The sequence below is a fragment of the Cyclopterus lumpus genome, chromosome 23 (assembly GCF_009769545.1).
Source record: "Cyclopterus lumpus isolate fCycLum1 chromosome 23, fCycLum1.pri, whole genome shotgun sequence".
NCBI lineage: Eukaryota > Metazoa > Chordata > Actinopteri > Perciformes > Cyclopteridae > Cyclopterus > Cyclopterus lumpus.
Genome location: NC_046988.1, coordinates 4,066,531 through 4,090,757, shown reverse-complemented (window position 1 = coordinate 4,090,757; position 24,227 = coordinate 4,066,531). Strand labels below are relative to the sequence as shown.

The following is a 24,227-nucleotide window of genomic DNA, read 5'->3' as shown; positions in this document are numbered from 1 at the left end:
AGTAGAGCAGGGGGATGGTTTTATAGGTCCGTGCTTCCTTAAGTTTACAAGCCGAATCCACTGCTCCCATCGACGTGGTGTTCACCTGAAGATAAAGGTCAGGCTAAGTTACACAATCAACACATACGACAGTTAATGCACCTGCTAATCATATACGAATGTTAACTTTCCTTTAATACAGATTTTTGATCTGTTGCCTCCACACAGCTCTCAACATGGCGGCGGCTAGCAGCTAACAACGACAACATCGGAGCGGCGGCCATGAGCTAGCCAGTGGTGCACTAAAAGGCTCATGAGGTCGTTCTCTGCATTACTCCATTATCGTTCACTGTTCTTTACATTGATAATAGTTCTTTGCTGCTGTATTTTAATGTTCTGAATCCTCTATGTACATAGAACCTTTCACCATGACATCATACCTAATATATGGTTGTTTTGAGATGACATCATCAACGGTTTCTTTAATCATTTGCAACAAGTGAAATGTGCAAATACAAGAGACCAAAAAGAAGAATAAAAAGCCATTAAAACCCTAAAGGTGAATACGTATCATCACACAAAAGTCTTTGGATGAAAACAGCATCTGTCAAGCTACAAATATGTTTCCTGCATGTTTTACGAGCCAGGTTTTTCCTCGATAGAGCAAGTGTGTATGTGTGTGTGTATGTGTGTGTGTGTGTATGTGTGTGTGTGTGTCTTTGATTGCTCAGTAATAAATTAGTTCTGTTTCAGTCATAAAAGTATAATGAGAAATAACATGCAGTGGCCTGGGTTCGACCTCTAATTGCGCTGCTTACTGGCAGTTTTTGGTCTGTATTTGGGTGGAGTAGTATTGATATTGTATGTAATATGATTTCATTGTTCATACTGCAGTTTATTGTTTCTTTACTTTGTGTATTCGTTAAATGCATTTACCGCAAATACCGTCTGGAAACCTAATTTCCATTAAGGGACAGTAACATTTTGAATTGAACACAAGTTAAACACATGGTGTCACTTTATGATTTATTGACATTGTGAAATCTCTGTGTTCAGGATCTGTCTAACTGGAATAAACTGAACAAAGATGAGAACACTTTTCTCGCATTTTCTCTATGGGTTAAAAAAAACAAACATCAAACATTTGCAACCTCCACGTATTGTGTTTATCCACAATATGTCACGGAGGCCAATCGCAAATCCACAGTAGTGACATTTTTATTAGCTGCGTTTTCCCAGGTGGAACCGTGTCAGTTTTGGCCCTGACATGAAAAGAATATCAGCTCTTCCCGAAGCTCACGGGAGAAACTGCACTTATCTGGAGCGCATGTTGTGGCTTGCATTTGCTGATGAGAGAAACGTCGTGGCACCAGCTGACTATTGCGTTGATTAAGATTGCATGCTTTCCGTGGTGCAACATCTCCAGTGAAACCACTTCCCTATAAAACAAATCCGGGTTCTGCTTTTGGGTTATCGAGTGTCAAAACATTTGAAGCAGCCGAGCAGAAGAAACTCCGCTCTGAGCCAATATCGTTGTCGTTGGGTCATGATTCCCATGTATCAGACTAAAGTGTTGGAAGAAATCTTTCAACAACACACGGGGTTCTGGAGTCTGAGTCAGACACCAAGTGCGAACATTACAGGATGATAGATTTCAAACCAATAAAACATACAGCCCATCCCTCCACCTGTCATCATCAACACACAACATCTTGCTTTCGTCGATACACAAGCTTTGATCCGGTTGTAAACTGAAGTGTATTGTACAAGGCAAACGCCTCTAATCCCACACCACCGTCCAGCCCGTTCATCTTTTTTTGCTGCTGTATTACAAGCAAAAAGACACGTGTGAGGAAAGAGCATGGTTTGAATTAGTCGCCTTATTCCACACAATGTTTTCTTTTTTGGGGGTGAAGGGGAGGATCGAAAATTAGAGGGGTGTGTTTTTTTTATCCCGCGCAAACGGTCACATGCGCATTGGCTAAGAATTGGAGGGATGCCAACAGAACAAGGCTGTCAGAAGAAGGAGCACTGTGGTACAGGTAAATAAACAACATGAATATGGTTATCCAGAGCGTCAGTGCTGGCATCATAGGAAAATCCAAAAGAATCTGAAGGCACTATGTAAGACATTTAGAGGCTGAATGCAAGCAATATCATCCAATGTTTATTGTAATCTCAACATGGGACCAATAGTCTCGAAACAGGATTCTGAACCTTTTGTAACCGAAGACCCACCTCCAAAGGAACACCTTCCCAAAAAATGAGAAAAAATAACAAAACAAAACATAACAAGAAATAGGGAGGAACGAAATATATATACTGGGTCAGCTGTAATACCCAAAATAAATGTGCTGACCCCTCACCTCAATCATTGGAAAAGTAGCGGCTGTAAAACAGCGTCAATTCACCATAATTACTCCATCCATTCAATGCTTAGTGCGTATGCTCTATGGGCCAAAGAAAATCTGGAAGCCCAGTGAGCAACTTTCCTAGAAAGCAATGGAGCGCCATGTTTGAATGTCATATCCACTTGTCATTAATAAACCCATGGTCACAAATCTGCACCAGTTTCAGTTGACAAACTGGGCCATGTTGTTGAAGTCTCTTTTTTCAAATCTCAGGTCTGACAAACAATGACGATAACTTGTTGTCTGTTCCGAACAGTATTCCTGCAATAGTTTAATTTCATTTACATAACTGTCTTAATTCTTTGTTACTTCAAACCCATAAAACTAGAGGCTCACGGTCAGCAGCATCAGCTCCATAAACGTTTCAATTGCCTTCCCAATTCCCCTTTTCACCGAAGAGAAGCCTTCATTTATTCCAGGAGGACCACTTATTCTAGTGTTACCTGTTGTTACCTTCCTACTCCCATATGGGAACTGCAGGCTAATCGGACTGGGCAATCTGACCCGACAACCCTCTTGTACACTCTCGTACACACATGTACATACACATACACACATGCACACACACACACACACACATGCAACCCCCTCCTCTTTCCCTCTCCCTCTCACCTATCTGGGGGAGTGATCTAATGCAGCAGCTCTCCTGCCGTCTGGCTGCCACGACAGGTAAACTAAACCTGCGGCCTTGAATTACCCTCCTCCTCCTCCTCCTCCTCCTCCTCTTCCTCCACCTGTCTTCTCCCCCCCACCCTCCCTACTGCCCCTCATCTCTGTCCTCTCCCGTTTCTAGGTCCGGCTGGTCTCACACTTCAGGCTAGCGATGCGTGGCATTGGACCTGCCCTTACAACAGATGGTCTTTGTGTGTGTGTGTGTGTGTGTATGTATGTAAATGAGAGAGAGAGAGAGAGAGAGAGAGACCTGCCACACTCAACTCTCTCTATGAAGAAGGGTTATTGTTAGCCCCGCCCTCCTGCACTCTGTTGGTCAAGTCTGTGCCTCCAGCAGCTGTCACTCATCTAGAAGAGCTGTCCTTTGAACAGAGTTTTAAAGCTACTTTTTTTTGTATTTTTTAAAGTTTGTTAATTTTGCTCAAACTGTCACTACATCCTCACATCAAAAATCAGGTTCCTTTACAGAATCTTGATTCACATTTGATCAACGCTGACATGTTTGACAGTTTGATGGGAGTTCAGGAGCTTCACACTCAACAGCAATTGGAAGTTGTGAAAGAAACTCCTCCGCTCTGATTGCTTGTTATTCACTCAGCAGCTAGAACAGAAATATCTTATTATTATTATACGTAAACTATAAAGTATAACACATAAATAAACTATGAAAACCTATTCAACGAAAGGAATAATTTCTTATTTACTTGTCCAATGATGACGTAATATGTACGTTGATATCGTCCACTGTCAAATCTGTATTTGATCATGTGACGGGACGATGCGATCGGGTGAGCGTGTGCTCCAGAACTGGTAATTGGCGGGCACTGGGGCCTGTCATAATAGTGCCCACAGGGGGCCAAATACTAACGCCACTGGTTTGGAAGAATCCCTCAATCAGCTGACGAGCTGTCACATCTGCTGCAGCAGACGGGATGAAATCATTGATGCTGTTTGTCTGCGCTTTGTTTGTTCTGCGATGAAGGTGTTTTACACCAGATTATTGAAACCATCTGACTCCTTTGTTCGTTAGCGGTCATGCTGCTTTGTTTTGTTCTCAGCCGTGTCCCGTCGAAATAGAAAGGGGTTGAATTCAAACACTACGTGTGCGCAGTGTAATAATATAATCTCCATATGCGGAGTCCGGGAGAGAAGAGAAGAGACAGAAACCCCCTGCAGGGGGGGAATATCCCTCTGAGATCATATGAGTGGTTGTTTGTGTGTTTGTTGTCATACAAAATCTATTGATTTTTGTGGGAATATCACTGCGTGCAAGCTTTGTTTTGGAGTATCAGCGTGCGTCTCTGTTTGTGGTCACGACGCGATGAACAACAGCAGATAGATGTATTCTCACACTTTGATGAGATGTTGTGTGTAAGCAAGGGACACTTTGTTTTTTTCCCTCACAGATTAAATGTTGCTCATGTAAGCGATAACTTGTGTGTGTGTGTGTGTGTGTGTGTTAGAAGAGTGTAAACATGAGCCCGAGCCGAGAGGCCCCGGGGGAAAAGTACCAAACTTCTCGCTGGGAAAACTCATACCGAGCAGCCATGCAATATTGTGTTTTCTGTTTGTTCTTTTTTTTAAATATATATTTGTTTAGTTACTCCATTTTCTACTTTAGAAAATAAAAATAATATTCCCCAAAGCTCCTTATATTCATCGCAGTCTTTTTCTTCTTCATCGTGTTCTTTTCTGTGTGTTGTTTTTAGACACTTGCATGGACCCCTGCAGTTCCCTCAGTGTTTTTTGGGGTTTAACAGTGGACCTCTATGTGAACAGGAGCACCATTTAATATATATGTATGTGTGTGTGTATGTGTGTTTGTATGTATGTGTATGTGTGTGTGTGTGTGTGTAAGTGGGGTAAAAAGCAAGATGACCCTTAAAACTGTGTAGAAATCTGATGTTCTCCTTCTTCCTTTTTTATCCCTCTCTCTGTCATTTTCTCACCTGTTTCCTTGCTCTCCTTTCCTTTTTTCCCACCTCACTTTTTCCACTCCGATCTCTTTCCACGTCTTTCTCTACATTTCTTTTCTACACCTTCGCTCTAGTGCTTCCTCCTCCCTTCTCTTCTTTTCTCCTCTGCACATCTCCTCCTGTCCTTTTTCAGCCCCAGGCCACAGATCACTGTCACACACACTCACGCACACACACACACACACACACGCACACACACGCACACACACACACACACACACACACACACACACACGCACGCACGCACACACACACATACATTGACAGAAGAATGCAGTAAGGGGAGAAGAGGGATGGGGGAAAGTAATTCTTCCAAAAAAAAAGAAAAGTAGAGATGTGTAACTTAAGGTAAACTGCCTCTTGGCCATGTCACCTTGTGTGTGGCTTGTTTCTATGTCTGCTGTGCCATGTATTGTTTGGATAGACACATATTATATATATATATATATATATATATATATATTTTTATATATTATAGAACACAGTTTGGAGTTTACAGCCACAAAACCAGCTGACGTCCACTCAGACTCGGCGTGCTACAAACATCAACATTACGGTGGCTAGCTAGCAAGCTAACATGCCTAACACGTTACATTTGTGCAGAACTGGCAAATAAATTCCTGCTGGAAGAGGAAGCCTGTGAGCCGAGGTAATTACAGTGAATTATTGCAAATGGAATTAGATGCTGTGCAAACTCCATTATGGATCCAATCGGATCACTATTCCATTTCATCTGCGTTTTAATATACAATTGAAGGTCGGGCCTATAGGGGTCAAGAGGACCGATGGAGTGATTACCAGCAGCTATAAAGACAAAAATGACCGGAAATAATCTTTAAAAAATAAGTATCTGTTTTGCCGCTTTTAGTTTCAGCAGTAATTGACAAATCTAGTGGTGCGCATGGCACCTTTCTATTGGTTCAGAGCCAACAGAAGAGCACCATGAGAACAGTTCCTAAAAGGTCACAGCAGCTGATGAGACCTAATGGCTGAGACTGTAATAACGCAGGGTGAGTCATCGTGTCATATGCCGTTCCAGAAACATAAATCATTCTAATCTTTGTCTGAAAGGAGGACAAGGGCCGTAGGAACATAGGAAACATATGGAAAGAAAACAATGGCATCAGTGGCTTTTAAAAGAAACTTTTACAACCCATGTGAGGCTGTCCTCCCATGAAGAAACAACCAAATGAAATGAATTCATGTTCAAGTGACAAAGCCCTCCAGTGGCTGAAAGAGTTAAGTCAGGAGCAATGGGCAAAGGAAACCATCATAGAGTAAAGTGGGCTTTTAACAACACATCGGAATTTAACACGGGAGATCGCAGGTCACCTCCTGTTTCCTTACGCCAGTCTATTACATTGTTGTGACCATGACAACGAAGCAAACTAACAGTAACAATGTTCAAATTTAAAGGCGAATCATGGTCTTTTCCCAACCTTCACCAAATAGTTGTTGCATCTAAGCATAACCAAACCTCAACCAGAGCATTGTCACGTGACTAAACGGTTTGGGCATATATTGTTATATGTTTTGTTATATATATTGTTATACATTGTTATATATAGAGTATATTGTTGCCCTACCGATCTATGTGTCGTTCGAGAGGGCAGTTAGTTACAAACCAGGTATTTTGTGATTTAACTTGTTGTTAAAGTTGATTTGTTGACTCATGTCTATATTTACAAAGGCCTTGTATGGTCATACACATTTAGTAGTGTTGCCAGGAGAAATTGTGGAAGTTGGGTGATGCTTTGGTAAAGCCAGAAAAGGCCTACAGGTCACGGGACTCCGACCTGGGAGACTACTGTCTGCATCCCAACTTCTGCCAACCGTCAAAGCTGACTTCCTTCAACCACAACTCCAATTCATTGCAAGAACAATTGAGCTTTTCTTTCCTCTGTGCAGAAGCTTCCTCCATGTCTTCTTCTTCTTGTAAATCCAGTCCACCCACCACATTCAAACTCCACAACACCCCAACAGATGGGTATCTCCATTGAAAGAATGGTCGGTTTTAAGTGCTTTAATTGGCTGCAGATGCTGTCAGACACGCACCATCTATCATATCTCCAACGCACAAGAGGGAAACACCTACACAAATACTGAAAGCAGGTTGGGCAGAGGACAAAAGACTGAAATGGCTGAAATGACAATTACAAGCGCACTGAAACCAAGTTGGGTACAGCTAAGCTAAACATCCAGGCCATTAATAAAATCAGAAGAGGTGTTGTGACAAGAGTAAATCTGGATGATTCCATTACAAGATTGTCCATGTTTATTATCCTGTCACTGACTCCCACAGCTCTGTTGTTGAAGCTCACAGAATATTTATTGGAAAAACAAAGCCTCTTGGACGACACTCCGTATCTACTTTTTTTTTTTTTTTACGTTCACACAAATATCTCAAGACCTCAAAAGACACCATGTGCCTCAAGAGCTGTGAGAAGGCCATGGTATCCACTGGCACAGCCAAGAATATACAAGTGTTAGCACTTCTCAAGTGTTAGCACAGCTCGTCCAGCCTTGGACAATACATTCACATAGTTTATTTGTGCCATTGACTCCTCTCTCATAATGTATGAAGACTGCTTAGTGTTATTATATTTAATTCAAAGTAAAGAGAGTACAGTGCAACACATCTATTTCCTGTGGACTGTCTGGCTCTTCATTCCCCTGAAGCTCAGCACCACCCAGACGGTGGTTGGGCTTACGTCGCCCATGCTAGAAAGTGCTTTGAATACATTTTTAAATGTTGATGTTGACCCTAAATTAAGCTCTCAGGTGTTTCTCCCTCTCACTCTCTGTTTTCAGTCGGCTCATGAGACAAAAAAATATATATATATATTTTTAAGAATATTGGAAATCAGGTTTATTGAGAGAACAATGAAAAGTTTCCATGCTGCAATAACTGAGAACAAAATATCTTCCCGCAAACAACAAAGCTGTTGTGGTCAGTTTTGACCTAACTTTAAGTGGCACAAAGAATTATGGCCTCATTGAAGTGGCCTGGTCCCTGAGCCGACACAGATCGGTTACATATGGATGCATATCCTCTGAGATCCCACCTGCATATAGGGTAAACCCTTGCTTAACATAAAGGGTCAAATCCCTGGGTCTCACTTTTAATTAATTGTAAGTAACCGGGTCATTGTCTGCTTTCAATGGTAACTTGAACCTTTCAATGGTAACTTTCAAAGGTCACCTACATGAGAAAGCTGGTTTCTGTAAGTGATGTGAGGGACTTTTAACAAAGACCTGTTTAACAAAGCTAGGTTTCTTCAGATTATATACAGCATCACCAGGACACCAATGAGCGAGACAGTACCGACAGTACATGTACTATTGTATCCAAAATACGAAGTCCCAAATTAGTTGAAAAGACAAGAAGAGAATAGAGTAATCTGATTGTCTAATCTTTTTGGGCAATCCATCAAAACCATGTGACAGGTGTTTGTTTATTGCGTTACCACTCAAGGAAACTGTCTTCTGTGGAGAAGGCTCTCGTGGTTCTGTGTTACATGTTCCCTGGAAGTCGTTGATAAGGGATTCTGTGGAAATCAATAACTGAAGGAGAATGACACCTGGCAGCTTATGGTGAAAAGAGTCTCGAGCGCACCATGTTTTTGTAACGAAAGGAATTCATATTTTTCATGAAACGTAACATTTCAAAAAATATCTGTGGGTGGATTTTTCTATAATTTCTTGTCGCCTGAGTGATGTAGGGCCACTGCTTGCTATTCCTGAAGCTTGTATTCAATTTCATATAAATGTGATTATCTTTTCGGAGGTTAGCTGAGGCAGGTTGCCTCCAAACCAACGCTTGAGGGCACTCGCCGTGCCATCGCCATTCTGCAAAAAACAACAACAACAACAACAAACAACGGAAAAGATGAATAGTAAACAAGACAATAAATAAAAACTGCGTTATATAGTAACAAAGAAATAAGCAAAGCCAAACATCAAGTTATGACCTTTGCTTATTTAGTTCCTCAAAATGATGTGTGTTGGGATTTGTTGTACTGTCTGCACTTTTGAACTTTGAAAGATTTAATGACCTCAAAATTAACTCATTAACTCATTAAAATATATTTCTCATTCATTCAATTGTTGTGTATTCCTGCGTGAGCCTCTCCCAGTAGGAACTGGGTGAACTGGCAGCACCTTTGGCACGACACCAGTGTGCAGAGTACACAGTGGAATATTTATTTTGAACTCAAACGCGTGTCTTTGATTAATCAAAGTCAAATGACATGTGCACAATCTGTCCAACACAATATACACGCACAGTTTGTAAATATTGGCCTTCAGGATCATTTTTAGGGATCAAATTAGTATAGCATTATTACGGGCAACATCTTTCATTTGATACCTGGTTCCGCCCCCCCCGTGAGCATAGTGTGTGTTTGCATGTCTTATTAAATTAAATTAACTATTTACACAGGGAAGGTTGCAGCCCGGTGTGCCCACGCTCTGATTCAACTTGAGCTGCCTCCTCCAAGCGGTTGGTGGTTTAGTGCCTTGCTCATGGGAACACTGGACCTGGGCATTTGCTTAGGCGAAATGATTAGTCATTACAATTGCTTAGGAGTTACCGCAGGTGTATAATCCAACATTCTTTGAACAAACACAAGCCATGCTTACTTTCACATGCACACACACGCTCGATACTAATTACATTTTTTTTCTTCTTTTCTTTCTTTTTCTTTTGTTGTCTGTCTTATGCATATTTAATTTGATGTTTGTTAATGTTGTAACATTTTAATATTATATAGGTGGAGGCTTCAAATAAGCCCAGTTGGCTTTTTGATATTCATTTATCTCTGTTCTGTGTGTTTCTTTTTTTTATTTTATTGTTTGAATTGTGCAAAATAAATGAATTCACACTTTGGTCCGGAAGGTTTTTTGCCCGTCAACGTGCCTTTAAATGTATTGTTTCCTGCATGTCCCGCCGTGGCACCATGTTGGCTTGAAGTGTTAAACAAATATCTCTTCACAAACCAGTTTTTAAACAATGTGTGATGACGAAGGCCCCGGTCACACCAGAGAGTGGCATCTGCACCAATGATATGGTTTTACAAAAAAAAACGTTCCCACTCCAAATTCATCAAGTCCTGACACTTTGAGCTATGACGCTCTCGGTGCCCCTCGAGTGGCGGCTTGTCACCTTTCTGCTCGTTACATCCACAGTGCATTCTTCAAAATACGGAAACGATCGTGGTTTAGGAGACTCTACGCATATTTGTCTCGTAAAATAAAAATGTTGTGAGATAACTGACATTAGTAAAGTTACGTAACAAAACTAAGGTAAATGTAAAATAGACTTGGTATCACGGGACCAGAACCGCCGTCTCCTGAGTGAAAGTCCTGTATCTGATGAGCCGAACCACCTTCCACAAGCTTTCGATCTCTTTCGTCGGCCGCTCAGACCTTCTAATGCTGACGCTGTGAAAGTGTGTGGTGAAACAGCAAATAACCTACAAGCCTACAAGTCTATTTCATTTACGTTGCCCTATAAAGCCTTTACACAGTCAGTTACCAGGGAAATCAAGCTAAAAAAACAGCCCTGCATTAAATCCTGTTATGTCAATAACGGGAAGCAAGGAAACTCTAACTGTTTTTTCAGATGCAAACATGTGTGAGCAATGGTATTCATGCCCCATTTACAGCGAATGCATGGGTCTGAAATGTATATCCTTATTATATAGTGTATTATATATTATATATTGTGTCATATAGTGGTCTCAGTGATCTGATCGCAGTTCAGTCATGAAACATTCGCATGAGTAAGTGGACTGCTTGACTCAGCAGTGCATTCGTCACAAAGAGTTGAGGAAGAGGTTTCCAAAGGATTTTAGGCGCTAGGCTCTTTAAAAATTGGAAAGACTTTATTAACCGTGGCCAATTCATAACGCAACGGTGCACACAGCGTGGACCATTTACTTGGAGGGTTTGCCTGTGAGCGTTGACAATGTGCAAAAATGTGGGCGTAAAAACGGTGTTTTAAAGACAATAAAAAATGTATGCCAATATTAGCACGACCCATGGCCGCGAGCGGAGGTGTGGAGCTTCGCGTGCAGCTCGAAATATGGGACTGCGTGGGCTGTACCTATGGTGTGACCCACCGGATCTGTAATTACATTCCATCCATCAGTACAGCATGCTTTTAAAAAGCTTTTCTTTTTTCCCATAATCAGGATATTGTTATTATGTATGAGAGCACAATACAAGGCTGACAACCTTATGAAAACATCTGAGTTTAACCCATTAACTCTACTAACCCTCTACCGGTCTTGTTCATCAGCAATGAATGCAAAAAAAATATCTACGAAAAAAAACGTCTGCTGGTCAATCAGAGGCAACAATTCATCCTGCACAGCTGCCAATGGCTGCAAAGGCAATTAGGCATATGGATGAGATTTCCAGAAAGCTCTACATGTTGCTTGCTTAAGCCATACAAGCCAACTATACTAGCTCTACTTGTAAACACGCATCGGATCGCACACAAAAGACAGTAACCTTCATTAAACATCGTCTTTCCCTACTTAACTCTATCATGAGACAACTGTCATACCTCCAATCCACCTCCAATTATTCTTGTACCAGCTTGCACTGCACACAAGTTTGGCCCCAGACTCTTTCCGAACACTTCCAAGGAGCAAAGAAAGAAAGAGAGGCAAATGGTAACCTGCAAAGCTCCATATTGATTTAAATGTACGACATCGTTGTCACACCAGGATGCTGCACATCTCCGATTTGAATACCCGTTGAGCCATTTTGATCGTGGTTAGCAGGTAGGAGTTTGCCGCACAGCATTTAAGACCACAGGATTTTGTGCCAAATTCAATGCATTGCAATGGTCTTGCTCCAACAGCGCACCTCCTCGCAGGGGAGAAGTAAATCAGCACAAGATTGAGGTTACTTCGTCTCAACAGTGCTGACCTTTGGGGAAACCGAAAGCTTCCGAGAAGGAAGAAGCTAATGTAGCGTGTTAGCTGTTCCCCTCCTGTCTGAGTATTAACTCCTCCACAACTCTGAAGTCTTTTGGATGAACGGTGCAAACTCATCGTTCCGTTAGCGACCAAGTTGGGCTAATGAGCTAACAAACTTGCTAACTAATCGTTAATAATATTGTTTCCACTTTCTTCCCCCTCCTCGTCCTCCTCCCTCCCTCTCCCTCTCTCTCTCTCTCTCCTATTCGTGCTCATCGCTCATTTTTCCTCTCTCCTACTTTTCTACCTTCTCTCACTCCATCACTCCATCACTCCTCCTGCTCCCCTGAGAGAGGAAGATGAATAATGCAGCGTTCTGCTCTGATAATCATCATCATCATCATCATCACCGGCTTTTCCTCTGACTTTTTTTCCTTTCTTAGTTGGGAAACATGTCCGTCTTTGTGCCCTGCTTGTCAGCAAAGAATGACTTCCATCAAAGACATATCATGACATATTGTCACAGCACTTTTTCTTTTTGGAGCTTATTTTTGTGCGTTACAGAACTGAACACCATGGAGACAAACTTGTGATTTTTGGCAATACAAATAAATGTGACACTAGTTCAGAGGTCATTTGAGTTGGCAAAAGAGAGAGCGGTCTCGGTGATGTCACGGTGGAGGCAACTGCTGGTGAGTGGGGATTATTAATTAATTAAAGTTTAGATATTGTGTTTTATGTGCAAGTCTACATTTCTCATGGCTGTTTTCTTTTATTTTTCTGCTGTGGCCAATGCAAACTAAACTCTTGTATTTGGGTCGGGGTGGAAATATCAAAGACAGACATTACAAAATAAAGCCGACACTATGTGTCATGTCCAGGAAACTGTGATGTTAAATTAATCAGTTTCGTGTCTTGTGTCCATGTTGTTTCGTGATTTCCTGTTTTATTGTGAAAGTCAACTCTCCTCTTGTTTCAGGCAACTTGTTCCTCCCCCTGTGTGTTTCTCCTCTGGTCTGATTGGCTGCCTCGCTCCTGATTGTTTCCACCGGTGCCCTCACCCTGTGTATATGTTGTCTGCATCTCCCTTTGTCCTGTGCCAGTTCGTCTTGTCTTTTGTGCCAGAGAACCAGCCATTTTCATGGAATTCACCAGTCACGATTTTATGTTACTTTGTTCATGTAGATTTTCTGTTTGTATGTTTCCAGTTAATTAAAACTGAGATTTTTGTTGTTACTTTGCTTTGAGTCGTGCATTTGGGTTCTAGTCTTTGTTCGGTCATGTGACTGGATAGCCAGAAGTACAGGCAGGGCTGCAGCTAGGGTTCAGATGTTAGTGGGTTCCATAGAGATTTCTTTTCAAGGAGATTATTTAATGCATAGAAATAATTATGACTCATATGAGTCTCTGTATTCTTCACTGTGTGTGTGTAAGTGTTCATTCTGGCATCTGATTAGGATTTAGTTTGTCTTTTGAAAAGAAATTGTCAAATTTAGTTTTTTCTATCACTTGATTTCAGTCAGTTCAGTGAAACAAAAACCATTTTAGTCTATTTTTCATCAGATACATTTTTGCCTCGATTTTTAAGGCTTTATACGTCTTTTTTGTTTCAGGAAAAATATGACATTGAAAATTGGGGGATTTGTTTTATTTTGAAACTGTATATCCGTAAAAATTTAATTTTTGTGACCGACACACATTGACATAAATCATATCTGTAATTTATGTCCTATTTTTGGGAAATAATACACACTGTAAACATATACACATTTCTGTAGTACAAAAAAAAAAAGAAACCTTTGACCTTTAAAAACTTGAGCATGCACACACACACGTACACACACGCACGCACGTGCGTGCGCCCGCGCACACACACACGCACACATGTTCTAACAAGAAAATAAAAGACTGTTCCTTAGACATGCACACGCACACTGTCCCACACAGTAAACTCAGCCCCTCGGGACCAGCAGTCTGTAATCAGCGCCGACGTCCTGCCCGTGTCAACACAAATACACTCTCTCCATGTGAGGTCCGTGTGTGTGTGCGCGTTCACTGAGGTGTTTCACTCCCTCAAAGCTACAGGTTGCATGATCAATAAGCGGGCGCGTGAAAACACACACACACACACACACACACACACACACACACACACACACACACACACACACACACACACACACACACACACACACACACACACACATCCTGTGCATGTAACCCGTGGCCTTCTTCTTTCTCTGTTTATTTGTCTGCATGTCTGGAAGGCAGTAGAGCGCAGTGGCAAAGCCCTCTTCACCTTCTCTTACTCAACTCTTTTTTTTCTTCTCCCCCTTTCGCCTGCCCTCATTCTCCACAACCTGCTTTCCATCATGCCCCCCCCCCACCCCCCTTTATTTCCACCTCCTGTTAAACCTACCTCCCTGTCGCCTCCTCGTCCTCACTTATTCATCTCCCTCTCCTTTGTGTTGTGGCCTTCATCAACAGCGTGTTTGCATCAGTCTTCTTTGCATGTTCAGAGCTTGAATGAGTTCATTCATCTCCTTTTCATACGCGCTCGTCGTTCAACGCGGCTGATTGGTTTTCCGTGGGACAGACGGAGACAGAGTCGACACGATGGCGTGACACAAAACGCGGTGCCATCAATCCCTCCGTGTTCTTATTTGCAACAGGAACGGTGTTCCACGGTGCAAAAAGAGAAACAAGCGCGCGGGTGCTTTTGAACGGGGATACGCTTGGATCCCAAGATAAATCACATGGAATTTACTGTGCAAACAATTCTAATCCGGTTGATGTAATTTAGGATGTAGGTGTTGTGATCTCGTCCATCAGAAAAGACTCTGTTTGAGGTTATGCGGGTTATGACAACACGGCGTCATGTTTCATGCTCCGCGGAACCGCACTTGTAATCTGAAATTCAGTTAACACGAGTCGTGTTTATTTATGAAGAGGTTTGAACACACACGGACAGACGGAACAGAAGCAGAGAGTGCAAAAAGGGCCGAGGAGGCACGGGATTCCCACGAGAGGCTAGTTTGTCCCCTCAGTGCTGGGGGACGCAGTTTATTTGTGGCGCGATTGGGCGTAAATTAATAATAAATTTCAAGAATTTGAAATTACTACAACCTGAAGTGCCTGAACACACCGAGTGATGGACAACGCTGCTGCTCAGTGGCCATGCGCACATAGTAGGAGGTGAGTTTAAAAATTAAAAAATAATAATAATAATAATAATTGCCCTCGATGGACTGGCGGCCTGTCCAGGGTGTCCCCTGCCTTCGCCCTATGTCAGCTGGGATAGGCTCCAGCGCCCCCGCGACCCTAATGAGGATAAGCGGTATTGAAAATGGATGGATGGATGGATGGATAATAATAATTCGAAAACTTTTTGGTTTGCAGGGTTGTGCAGAATCGTCCGATGTCTAGATTCTTGTCTGGCAACAGGGTTTATGTACAATATATTAATATTTGACCTAAATCTGATTTAAATGGTCACTGTTTCATTTCTTTTTTGGTTAAAAGGCCTTTATACCGGCACACTCTTTTAAATGCTCTTTTATTGTGTAAGTGTGTTTTATTACCTGTGCAAATATATCAAATAAAGTCCTCATGATATATGATTTTTGGATGACCTTTCCAGAGGATAGTATTTAAGACTGACAGTATTAGCTTGAGCAGCAGGCATGGCAGCAAAGAGTAGGCGGGACAGCGTCATGAGGGGGAGGGTTCACCGCCGGGTGAGAGCAGCAGTGAACTTGGGTTATCTGCCTGAACTGGCTCGCAAGCTTTGTTTTAATTGATTTATCGAAGAAGGTATTGTTCATCTAGATTAAAAGGTTGTGAGTCACTATCAACATTACAACATTTGCACTTTAGTCTCATGCCAACAGAAACTCAAAGATGTAAATGGAGACTGTGCCCTTTCCTGGGTTACCCGCTTCACTGGTTCTAGGTCTATAAAGCCTGCAGGGAGCTGGAGTTGGTCGATGTAGAGTTGGAATAACAGCTGATCCTAACATGCAGGAGACAAAGTTGGTTGGAAAATCCACAAAGCCGACCCCCACATGGCGAACCCAAAAGCCCCGAGGCCATTGAGGGAGGGTCCATCAGATTCAAGCGGACTCTAGTAGATGATGCCACACCTGTGGCTGAAAACGTCCGTTAATCCAGCTAATTGCAAAAGGTCGGACTAATCATCAACAGGAGAAACCCCCGACTCCGATTGCCAAGCAGACAACCAAAGCCTTGTGACTGTCGGCAGGTCCTTAATTGTTAACAAAGAAACCTGACCATGATGTAATGCCTCTCGTGCTGACTGTGAAGTGAGACTAATGGAGCCATCTAGGAAGACATTTACTGAGTTGAACCTAAATCTTAAAGCCTCACATGCCAACACTGTACAATGCCATGAGAAACCCTCCAAAACATGAAAGAGCTCCACTGGGGCTCCGGCCTTGGCTGTCATGGCTGGTTATAAAACGTTATACCTTATTTACATCGATGAGTGTAGTGCCTGGTCCTCTGAACACAACCGGATGGCGACCGTAACACAAGAAGTGCGCCGCCCCTCCATCCTCACTGATGCTGTGTGACGCTATTCAACTCGGTACTTTCACTTTTCAGGTTTTTCCTGAAAATCTTGCTTCGAGGGACAACGACATGGCTGGATAGCTCGCTCGTCTTCATGTTAAACGTAGACTCGCATCATATTTAATGTTTACTCAACAGTACACAGTGTTATTGATGACTTTGGATCGTATGAGCATAATGTTAGCACTCTGGCTCGTAGCGGAGCCAATGAGCTCATGAGCTGAGCCGATTAGACATACCTCCCGTTGCCAAGTCGTATAAGGTTTGTCCTATTTACTGGAGTAGTGAGCAACGTGTCGGTTGCATAAGGACCTCATGGGGTAGTAATGCTTGTTCCAGGTATTAGGAATACCTTCAGGACAGCACCGTGTTGGCTCTGCAGGCCTTCACCCTCATTGGTGATTCCCAATTATCTTTTTTTCAAATCCAATTACGACAGTCACAGCTGCTCAAGAAACATTCTTAGGAAATAGGAACAGAGAAATGCATTCTGTCTATTGTTACAGCAGTAAATTAAAGTGTCTGATTTAAAGTGAATTCCTCTGGTATTACCTCATCTCTCTTGGATGCCAATTTTCATGTCCACTATTGCAACTATATTCTCAACAACGACTGCTGGGCCTCAGAGCGCCAGCAAAAGGGCCACAGATATATATCAAAGTTTTTTTTCCACTTAAATTTAAATGTGATCAAGAATTCAAAAGGAATTGTGTAGTCAAGTTACCGCTGGTTTTTATTCCACTCAGAAAACAGGCGTTACAAACGGAGGTTGTGGAGTTTAGAGGACGTGAATATTTACCAGAAAGTTATAATAATAAGGACGCAAATATTTTGGGGGGTTTAACCCTATGTGGGACTAAAAGTCTGAAAATCTCCGGCTCAGGTGCTTCTCTTTCTTGTTAATCCACTATTTCTGTTGTGCGTCCAAATTATGACTTAAACAGCATAATGAGATATTAAAGCAAAGTCACAAATATGATACATTAAATCAAAGCTACGAGATACAAAGTCAAAACTTTTACTCAAACAAACTTATGAGATACCAACATTTTTACTCGCCACCTCATAGTTTTTAACTTTCAAAATTTGACCGACTGTGCTACTATCTTCAAAAGTCAAAATGTTGATTCATTATATCGTAATTTTCATTTTGAGCTCCTTTTGAGTTGATTCTAAATTCATATTTTGGGGGGGAAATGGGGTGTTTTTGGTTTCTTCACAAAACCAAGAATTTCATAATGATGATGACAAAATCTTTTATTCATAAATATAAATACATACAAAACAGTATTTTGTTTTTGTGTGAATATGTGAAACTAGTTTTTGTATGTGCTATACCCCTCTCTTTTGTTATTGTTCTATTTTTATACATATCCTTTATTCTGAATGTGTATTTGTTTAATTAATAAATGAAAAGTAAAGCTGAGTCGCCAATTACTGTAAAATAAATATATATTTTATTGCAACTAGACCTAATTATTTGTCTTTGATATTATTCTGAAATATTCTTTGCATTAAATATAAACGTATCATACATTTCCTCTTAAATCTCTCCTTCCTTTATGTTCTACCTTTCCCTCCTTCTGCGTAACTATATTCTCTCCATCATTCCCTGCTTCTCCTCTTCTTCTTCTTCCCCCTCTCTCTCAGCCGACTCCTTTCCTTTTCTCGGCCTCACCATCCCCACTTTCTCCTCTAAAAACGTCCCTCCGCTCCTTTCATATTTGATGATTTCACCGCGGCCCAGGATAATTATTACACAGTTGTCGTGTCACGTGTGGAGACCGAGGGGCCCGCTGGAGACGTGCTCGTTAAAAATTAAAAACATCCCTTACAGTGATGAAGCTGAACCAAAGTCTGGCGTTAAGGGACCTCTTGTGATGTATGACTAATGCTCAGTCATTGAAGGGGAAAGAAATACAATATACAGTGTGTTCCTCACTCTGTTACATACATAAGTGAAACATGGGCAGGCCGGTCGAAGCTTTCGCTCCGACGGGATCCGTTGGGGAAAATTCACATTTTGCATTCCTGTTCTGGAGATGTGAAGAAATATCTTACTGCGAATGCCAGTTACTCAGGTGGGAATTGCACAAATAAAGAATGAGAAATAAAACCAAAAAAAGTATAAATTTCCCCATGAGTTTCTATGTTGGCACGCATGAGACGTCTTTCGTTAAAGGGGTTTCAACGTTCACTCTGAACACGGTTTCACGGTCACGTCAACGATGAGTGGGTGCACTTTGGTTTTTCTGTGCTAACTACACGTCTTTTCTTCTGCTGAACTGAAAACTAATTAAAAGTAAAATGCAAAACTCAAGTGCAAAAAAGGTGCTTCCAGAAACGGAGAGCGGGGGGACCTGCTGCACAGAGAGACGATCATCGGCCCTTTCAAACGCACTCTCCCTTCTCCAATCCATCGTCCCATCTAATGGCTTGCACCCCTTTTTACTTTGTGAAGTTGTAGCACCTTGGGGAAATGAATGAGAGGGCCAAGACGGTTGTTTGAGTGTGGGACATGAGCACAAAGTTCTGTTTTTTTAGATTCTGTCATTTTTTTAATCATCTTCTTCTGGTTAGAAAAGTGTTGAAAAGGTTCTCTAGACAACTCTTTGTGTTTGGAAAGAAAATAAAACTTTAGATTGTCAAAAAACACAGGAGACCACAGACTGAACAACATGTGTAACCGTCTTTCCACATTTTTATCCGTGTGTTTAGCATTACAAATACAAAAGCTGTTAATGAACTGGTTATCTGTTGTATAACTATTGTGTTCCATCAGTCATAAAAGGCCGAAGCTTTATCTGGTTGTAAACTCGGTCAGACTGTGTAAGAATCCGCCTTTATGGTTGACGGTTGGCAGGCTCCAACCCCATAATGGAACCAATAATCTACATCAACATAGCCACAGCTATTTCATTAGAGCACAGCCCGAGGGTGTGCTTTACCTTCTACTTTTGTTAGCGTTTTATAGCCCATCCACCGCCCACTTGTTCAATTATCAGTTAGGTAAGATCTTGCCTGTGTACGTTGGCCAATTAAAAAAAAAACACATGATAGCTTTACCAGATGTGCCGTTGAGATTGACAGGAGATGGCGGAAGAAGACCAGATGTGCAGCCATAGAAACGCTGCCACGTCTATTTAGATTTCCCGTGTCGTAAAAAATCAGCTCCGACACAGAGCCACAAGAGTTTGTCCTCAAAGGATACGTGAGCTGGATTCTCAAACACGTCCATGGAATGAAAGCGTGCCGGTCTTGAACGACAGACGCGCCTTCGGGGGCGAGGCACCGCATTTCTACGGGTTGGAGTTGAGCCTCAAGTCGCCAGTTTACAAGCTCATTTAAACCAATACAAAGCTAACTGGTAGCCGGTGGGCATTTCATTGGGTTGCGCTTCTTTTGCTCTCCATACGGACCGTTTACCATCATTCAACCACTTTGTCCCGTTGCCTTATTAATGCGCAATCTGTTTGAAGAAATGTGGGATGCAATAATCAGTTCCCAGTCAGAAACAGACAACCGCAGTGCTTAGAGAGTCTTACACTATGCAACACCATTTGTCTTTTTTAAGCAACTTTATTTATAACACAAGAGGATGAGTACAGTGACAAACTCGATGCCGTACAATTCCATAAGAATCCCGGTCCGAAACAGAATCACATCTCCGAAGAAGTGTGTTTTCAATCTGCTTTAAATGTTGCTGCGGCAAGAAATTGTGGGGCGGTTTCATCCTTTTTTTCTTGGGTAAAGGAGGGTAAACCCTAAGCTGAAAAAGATAAGGAAGGAAGCATTGAAGCAGCTTCCCTTAGCATTTAGAGGATTGGACCAGCTCATATCATGGCTGCCACTTTGACGCCTCTGTTAGGAAGCTTCCAACTCAAATAAGACAATTCATCCAGAGGCACAGACTGGAAAAGGGTGGGGAGAGAGAGAGAGAGAGAGAGAGGTATGACATGTAATCAACAACCAGCATCGAACCCCGGATGTTGCTGTTTCACATTTATAAGTGTTCGTCTAGAAATCCCCTAATGAGAACTCGCGACCTCCGCTATGGCTGCTGGAGGACACGTTACACTCCCTCGACCTGTGGACATGGACCAGTCTCAATAAAATGATAGGTCCTGAAATACAAAGCCCCTTTGAGAAAGGCATTGAGCCTCCAGCTGCTATAATACATCTATGAATAAGCTATATGTATAAATCTGACTTTATGCACCAGTTTACAGACATTGGGACTTTAAGGCTTTCTCACTCTTTTGAAGGTTACGCTGACTTTGAATGTGTCTTTACAGCAACTTCAATGTAAGCGTTTGTGGTTTGTTCCTGTGATTACCTTAATATAGTGCACATGTAACAGGTTTTAAAAGCATTTACAAACTTCCTTCAGAACAAATACTTTATTTTACTCGTCCGTTAAGGTTTTATTGATTGATTAAGGAATACAACGCTGTTTGAAACTTTGCGTCTTGGGGGATCCTGCCAAACGTCAGCCCGCACTACATGAAAACGTAAAGGTTGCTTTGGTCACCCGCACGCGCACGCACGCTCCTAATTCGATGCCCTAATTCATGTCAGCAGGCTCGCTCCGCTGACAGACAGTGGCAGCATGCATGCAGGTCTTTGCAGCAGCGTGTGCCAAGAGCCATCTGTCCTGTAACATAAAGAGCGCCGTAGATTATGTTGTCCAGAGAGAGAGGGGAGGGAGAGAGAGAGAGAGAGAGAGAGAGAGAGAGAGAGAGAGAGAGAGAGAGAGAGAGAGAGAGAGAGAGAGAGAGAGAGAGAGAGAGAGAGAGAGAGAGAGAGAGAGAGAGAGAGAGAGAGAGAGAGAGCATTACGCACACCCTGATCCTCTCCACGCAGAACCAGTGTGGCGCGGAGACAGGCGGCAGTCCTCAGAAAGTGGGAAGTTTTCGCCAAAGGATTCTGTCTACAGATTAATCACCTTCATGTCGACTGTGTTGGATACTAACCCGCCGATGCTATGGTTACCTTTATTACGGTAGGAACGGCTCCACTCCATGGTTCTCATTGGGTTCTTTCTTTCTTTCTTTCTTTCTCTTTTCTTGTTCTCTCTCTCTGAAGAGCTCTGTGGTCCTTGTGGAATCTGACACGAGTGGAGTGACAGAGGCTGACGATGGAGAGCTGCAGGAGTAGCTTTCAGAAGTTTTGGAAATAGCAGGATTTGGCACCGCAGCGGCGTCTAAATTGGTTCGAAGTGCTCCAGATTAAATATTTACTTTTTGTCCAGCAGAGGAGTTGGCATGGCGCGTTCAGGGACTTATTTCTTCCTCTAAGCTTGAGCTTTGGCAGGTAAGAAAAACAAACAGCAGCATGTGAGAGTGTGCGCTTCCTCAAGGCAACCTAGTGCTCTCTCTCTCTCTCTCTCTCTCTGCACATGTAGACACAAGGGTTGGGTCTGGCTATCTTACGCACACAAACATTGGAGACTTTCCCTCTTTGTTTTTCACATGCACTCGGAAGTGTCGCTCTCTACAAAGACGGTGTGCGCCGCGTCGGTGGGAGCGGAAGTGGCCCGGTGCGCACGGGAACGTCTCAGATGCGGTTCAGTTTGCGTCTTGCGGATTACCGACGCGCTCATTGTGCCTCGATGCGCTCGCGGGAGTGAAAGCGGAGCTGTCACAGTTGACTCCCAACACCAAAGTGTCCCCCCCCCCCCCCCCCCCCCCCCCCCCCCCCCCCCGCGCGTCCCTTTCCCTCGTGGGGATATTTGTTTGTGTTGTCAACTCAATGCTGTGCGCGCACGAGGGGGAGAGAGCGGACGGCCCCTGTGCGCGCACTGATCCTCTTCTGAGGTCCTACACTTTCTCTTTTTGGACAAATGCAATTCAATATTTGATTGTTGTTGTTGTTGTTGTTGTTGTTATAAGTACAACTTAGCGTCACGGTGTCAATGTAGATATTTCCCCACTATTTTAGGGGAAAACATCTTTGAAGTTTAGCCAAATAAGATAAGAAGTTTTGTTTTTAGCATGAATGTAAAATAAATGAAAAACAATGTGACATAATGGACCACTTCAGTTAAGACTTCTAACAGTTGGATCTTAGATTCTATTGTAGATGTCAAAAATGCAATTGTGTTTATCTGAGACTGAAAGCCCAAAAGTGAAAGAGTTCTTCCTAGAGGGAAGAATGACGTTGAGGATATACGAGAAGTTCTTTTTGACTAAGAACAATTACATTATTTGGAGAAATACTATATGGATACCTCAAATGTGATTACAGATCGGAGTGTGGTTCCATTAAAAGCGACCTGCTGGTGCTGTCTGATATGCCACGTGGTCTGGGCAGCTTTGCGTAATGGCGCAAATTAGTGGGCGTCTTGGGCCTTTGGTGAATGATTTCCTGCTGCTGTGGGAGTCCTCTTATGTGTGTGTGTGTGTGCGCGTGTGTTGGAGTGTGAGGCGACTGCTGGACCAGCTGTTGCAGCAGCAGATTTGACTCAGAGCCCCTCCTGACATGCCGGCACACAGCAGGACGAGGAGGTTAGGACGCAGGGAAGGATGCGAGAGAGGGGCCGGTTCCATTCAAGTGACTCCCTTTACGGGCACTTGAAAACTGCACGAGAAACGCGTTCTACTACAGCTGTGTGCTGTGCTGACTCACTTTGCCAACTTACATGTTGTGTTTTAGTGCAGGGGGAAAAGAGAAAACTCAGCAGCGAGGGGTGTGAACATGTTAGGGGCTGAACTCATGTAACGAACATCAAGGAGATAAGGGTAGAAAGGGGCCGAAAATGGGGTTTAATACACATGAGACTGTTACTATGGAGAGTTCCTCGTGTCCCCTTTGGCTTCGCATTCCAACCCTTCTGAGTGAATCTCCCCGCCTCTCTCCGCTTCACTCTCACTCCCCATACCTGTTTCATTTGCTGCCCAAACTCATGTCATTAATGCTGCAGGCCTCGTCTGGCAAACAGCCAGATGACACGAGTAAACAAAGTCCCCCTTAGCCTAAAGGTTAAATTCACAGGCAAACAGAAATAATGTGAGTACCAGTGACAACAATCCCAGATGAAGGACAGAAATGTGCATGAAGTGATAAACGCTGCACATTGGAAGATATATACAGAGTTGGAAATGACTGGTTGCACGCTCAGAAGCGTGCAAGTGTAAACCAAAGCTGTGCTTCCTCAAGCTAATTAGAGGTTTGGGTGATTGATGTAACTTTCCCCCGCCCCATTTAACCCGCTGGTGACTGATGATTTCCCATCTCTTGAAGATTGAAGATTCTAGTGTCCCTGAATCTCCCTTTGTCAGAAATCTGTTCACTCAGCATGTGATGTTTCACATTTGTTTACCTCGCCTCACGCTGCGTCAGCGCATCCATTTTTAAATTTACACTTGACATTTCTAAATACAGATTACTTAATTTTTTTTACAGTGATATCTTCCCTAAAAACAGCAAATTCAGACTTAGAATAATAATAAAGACTTTTCAGGAAGTTATAAAGGCCATAATTCTCTCTCTAATATCTATTTTATATTGGTGCGAAAACATCTCTTTCCGATCTTTTCATGCTATCCGTATTTTATGTGGGGTTTATGTTCGCTGCCCTTATAAAAGTGCATCCATACACAACATTAACGTTGGAAGATCATCATCTGATTTGATATAACTCCTCATATTAAATGAGATCAAACTTGACA

The 24,227-nt window shown here is 42.5% G+C and overlaps 1 protein-coding gene across 1 annotated transcript in view; it reads left to right on the top strand.

Annotated features, from left to right (window-relative positions):
• Positions 1-21,466: 21,466 nt before the first annotated feature.
• The window catches only part of ntf3 (neurotrophin 3), a 30,303-nt gene continuing 27,542 nt past the window's right edge, over positions 21,467-24,227 (top strand). The window contains exon 1 of the mRNA XM_034526443.1: positions 21,467-21,559. Within this exon, the coding sequence (XP_034382334.1) occupies positions 21,542-21,559 (18 nt within the window). The 5' untranslated portion in view covers positions 21,467-21,541. The remainder of the gene's footprint in view (positions 21,560-24,227) is intronic.